This window comes from Octodon degus, unplaced genomic scaffold, assembly GCF_000260255.1.
Source record: "Octodon degus isolate 3935 unplaced genomic scaffold, OctDeg1.0 scaffold00179, whole genome shotgun sequence".
NCBI lineage: Eukaryota > Metazoa > Chordata > Mammalia > Rodentia > Octodontidae > Octodon > Octodon degus.
In genome coordinates this window covers 4,042,426-4,046,929 of record NW_004524755.1, presented here as the reverse complement: position 1 = coordinate 4,046,929, position 4,504 = coordinate 4,042,426, and the positions used below count along the sequence as shown (strand labels likewise).

General features: G+C 46.4%; 1 protein-coding gene across 2 annotated transcripts in view; it reads left to right on the top strand.

Annotated features, from left to right (window-relative positions):
• The first annotated feature begins 4,202 nt into the window (after positions 1 to 4,202).
• Samd12 (sterile alpha motif domain containing 12) overlaps positions 4,203 to 4,504 on the top strand; it is a 358,721-nt gene continuing 358,419 nt past the window's right edge. For both annotated transcript variants that reach the window (XM_023703784.1, XM_023703783.1), the window contains exon 1: positions 4,203 to 4,331. In XM_023703784.1, coding sequence (XP_023559552.1) covers positions 4,319 to 4,331 — 13 coding nt within the window. In that variant the 5' untranslated portion in view covers positions 4,203 to 4,318. The remainder of the gene's footprint in view (positions 4,332 to 4,504) is intronic.

Genomic DNA, 4,504 nt, shown 5'->3' with positions numbered 1-4,504 from the left:
GACTCCTCTGGGTAGCTTCCACCCCCTGTGATGGGAACGACTGTCTTAATACTCAAGGCCAAAGCTCCTATATAAATGGAATCACTATGCTCCATCCTCTTGTGTTCCTGACCCTTTTTGTCCAACATTCTGCTGTGTGGTCTAGCACACAGCCTCTAAGAGACTCTCAATGACCACAATCTTTGGATATTCATGGCCTCTCTAATCCCCTCTTCTTGAATAACTCACTTTGTAACTAATCGGATATTCCAGGGTGGCATTTCCAAGGGCAGCTGGCAAACACTGTGACTTCGCTCTTGGTAGCAGATATTTTGATGGCCTTTCTGGCTTACACACTTGGATGAAGCAGGCTGCTGTGTTGGAGGCTGCTGAAGCAGAGCACTGAGGGCAGCTCGGTGGAAGAGTCAGCGAGGAGCTGGTGCCCTCAGTCCCACAGCCTGAAAAGAACTGTGCTCTGCCAGATGCCACGCAAATTAAAAAGGAGATACTTCCCCACTGTAGCCTTCAGACGGCTTCATGGTGTCCACGCTGACCTTACAGATCTACAGAAACTGAGATAACAAATTGATATTGTTTCAGACACTAAATTTTGGTGTAATCTGTTACCAGCAAGAGATAACTACTGCACTGAGAAGTTCATCTATGCTGTTGAAATAGGTTTAATTCATTCATTTTCATTATTAGAGCAGGGCTTGGCAAACCTTTTTATTCTGAAAGGTTTCCAGCAGGAAACGTTTTAGGCTTTATGGATTGAGAAGCAAAATTGAGGGCATTATATAAGTATTTCTGTATAATTTCCAGGTATTCCAAAATATTATACTTATACCCTAACCATTTAGAAGTGAAAAAATCATCCTTAACAGATGAACTGTACATAATTGGTGAGCCATATTTGGCCCTCTGGCTATAGGGGTCATAGCTTGTTGGCCCCTGCTAAATCAGATTGTTTAACTAAACAACAGTTCATTTATCCATTCTACCATTCCTGTGTATTTGTGTGGTTTCCGATTTGGGGCTACTGGAAACATTGTAGCCAAGACTATCGCTGTGCATGTCTTCTGTAGAACATGAATACACACATTGTTATACTAGAGTAGAGCTGCTAGGTTCCAGGGTAAGTGAATATTCAGTTTAATATATCAAATGGTTTTCCAAAATGCTTCTATCTACTTACATATCACCAGCAACATATGATTCTTTGTTTCTTCACAAGGGTTGGTATTTTCTGTCTTTTTCTTTTTGACCATTCTGGTAAGAAATGTGTTTTTTTTCCCCAAAGCATCCGGATGGTTCAAATTTCAGGCAGGAATGAAAATCTTTGTTAACTGGCTACTTATCTTTCTTTAGGTTGAACCACATGAAGTTACTTTATTTGTTGGTTTGAAAAATGGTTAAACAGAGGCTATTTCATATGGTTCAAACTAATACTTCCTTCATATCTTATTTATATTTATAATAAAAATGAAAATTAATTGGTATGCTCATCTACTGTGAAAGATATTAAAATTTGAGCATAAAAATGAAGTTTCGCACCAACAGCAGATTTCAATGACTTGTATATTTTAATGTTGTCCAGAACTTTAAGCTGAAAAGACACCAAAGGTTTAAAGACTTGCTGAAGATTAGAATATCTATTATTATTATTATTATTTTTTTTTTCTTTTGGTGGAACCGGGGATTGAACTCAGGCCCTTGTGCTTGCCAGGGAAGCACTTATTCCACTGAGCCATCTCCCTGGCCCTTTGAAGATTAGAATATCGGAGCATTAATCTGGGTGTGGTGGTACCTGCCTATAATCCGAACACTCTGGGAAGCTGAGGATTGTAAATTAGAGGCCAGCCTGGGAAACTCATGGAGACCTTGTCATAAAATAAAAAACATAAAGGATCTGGGATGTAACTCCATGCAAAGGTTCTGGGTTCAACCTTCAGCACCAATGTAAATCAGGCAATAAATTCTGTTACAGAAATCCTGATTCTGTGAGACTAAGGTAAGACTTAAGGGATACATGTTTGTACCGCCAGGGTAGGGAACCACTGACTTGCCTGCCCGATCCTTTTGATTTCCACCCATCAATTTAAAGGAAGGCCTGACACTGATGATTTTAAATACAGGACATGGGAAGAAAGCGCCAGAATTTAGTTCTCTCCAGATTTCAGGGGCTGGCCAATTAGCTCTGCAAATTAAAGTGCCTGCGAGCAGCCACAGGGGCTGGAGTTCCATTCCCGGGCCTGCTGTGCTGGCCCTGCCCTCCAGGCTTGCTGAGATAGCAATTGAGACTGGGTGTGGTGGCAAGGGCCTGTAAGCCCAGTTGAGTGCCTGTAACCCCAGCTCTTGGGAGGCTGTAAACAGGTGGATCACTATGAGTCCAATCTAGTAGTGAGACTCTGAACACCCTATAGATCCTTCCCTAAAATACAAAACAAACAAGCAAACAAACAAACACAACAGATTTCAGGATGCCTGGATATATAGTAGATTAGAAAATTGTTTTTCTGGCCAGCCAGATAGCTTATTGGATTAAAGAGCTTGCTGAGGCAGAGAGAGGGGCGGGGGTTCTCCCCAGCCTGCTGTGCCCCACCCCCCCGGGGGCAAACTGAGAGGAGGAATGAGACTGGGCGTGGTAGCACGTGTCTGTAATACCAGAATTTGGGAAAGCTGAAAAACAGGAAGGATCACTATGAGTCTGATCTGAGTAGTAAAACCCTATAGACCTATACTATTTAGTATTTAATGTATTTGCATTAAAAAAAGAAAATTGTTTTTTCCATGAAGATTGTGTCTCACTGCACAGGTTTGTCTCTGTTGCACTTAGATTCGAAATCTCAGGTTTAATTTGAACACAGTTCCATGGACTCAGAGTTAATGTATCACCAAGGGCGTTTACCGTCCACATGCAGGTAGCTCAAAGTGTGACTACACACAGTCATACTACCGCACTTGAGCACTAAGCACATGCTCAGTGACTAGAAAGTAACAGTTATACACCTACACACTCAAGAACAAAGCTATCCTGAAAACCTTTTTTTCCTAATGATCAAAATTTGTTCACATATTCTAGAAAAAAAAACCACCCAGATTATTTGTACTTTCTTATTCTGCAGACTATTTTTATTATAAATAAAGCGCTAGAGGAGGATGGGCAACAAAGTTGCGGGCTGGATGGGTGTGGTGTGGTGCCACGTCCTGTAAAGTCTAAAGCCAGTCCTGAGCTCCATTGGTTCCCAAGAGCATTCTAGTACTTCTGCCAGTCAAAACTGGAGCCATATTTCCTTATGCAAAAGCAAAAAGTGCGAGAGGTTTTTTTTTTTTTTTTTTTTTTTTTTTTTTTTTTTTTTTTTTTTTTTTTTTATCAATATCCTTTCTATTGAAAGTGTCAGCAGCTCCTGAATGCAGGGCATGGCTCAGAAAATGAAGGAATTCTAGTTCTCAGGCGCAGTTCATTATCGGGCCTGACCGAGCCACGCAGGGCGCAAGCCACCTCCTTTGCAAGCCAGGAATTTTCAACGGTGTGACATGCTCCCATGGAAGCTTGCCTCCTAAATTTTACTTCTAGGGGATGTTGCCTGTTGGGGATTCTGAAGCCACCCCTATCAGCCACCGCTGAGGATCAGAAGACCGAGATGTCACCTGCCAGGATTCTCACCAAACACCACACCTCTCAGGGTGTCAGGGAACAAGTCTGAACCGCACCCTGAGCAGCAGGTCGCTGGCACATACGGAGAACCACTGACAGCGGGAAAGCTTGGATGTGTGGCCCAGGGCCCAACCTAGAGACTGCATCCCAACCCCGCGGCCCTCAGCTCCCAGCCTCACGCGGCCAGGTGCCTGGCTGCTTCAGCTTGACAGCGAAGGTTTCAATCGCCAGCCCCGCCTCTTAGCGCTCAAGGAAACCACGCACGGCATCCTGGGAGATGTAGTTCTCGCCACACGCCGGGCTGCCCGGATCTGTCAGTATCCACTCCATATGTCCACTAGAAGTTGCTCTGAATGGGCCCGATGAACCCCCAAGCTGCCGCCCGAGTGCGGTCGCGGGATGCATTGGTACCCGGGCTTTCCCGCCGGGCGCGACCCGGAGCTGACTACATTGCCCAGATTGCCCTGCGCTGAGGAAGGACTACAACTCCCAGGCTGCTCCGCGCGGAGCTGGAGCCGCTGCTCGCCTCGCGTGACCGCGGCAGGTTGGTCCAGGAGCCCAGGAGCGCAGGATACTTAGGCGCGGGCGGGCGCGAGCGCGAGCGCGAGGAGGGGGGGCGCGCGGGCCGGAGGAGTTCCTCCGCCAAGACAATTATGCATGCGTTAGGGCACCTCTGACAGAATGGCCGTGGAAGGTAAGGGACACTCGGGCACGTGACGCGCCCTCTTCACCCGCGCCCCCGTGCACACATCGCTGACGAAGCCCGGAGAAGGGCAGGGAGGAAAGGGGGTGGCGGCGCTCAGGTCCCCTCCTCCCGCCCACGCGGCCCGCACCTGCGCCCGAGGCTGCCCGCGCCCAGTCAGACGC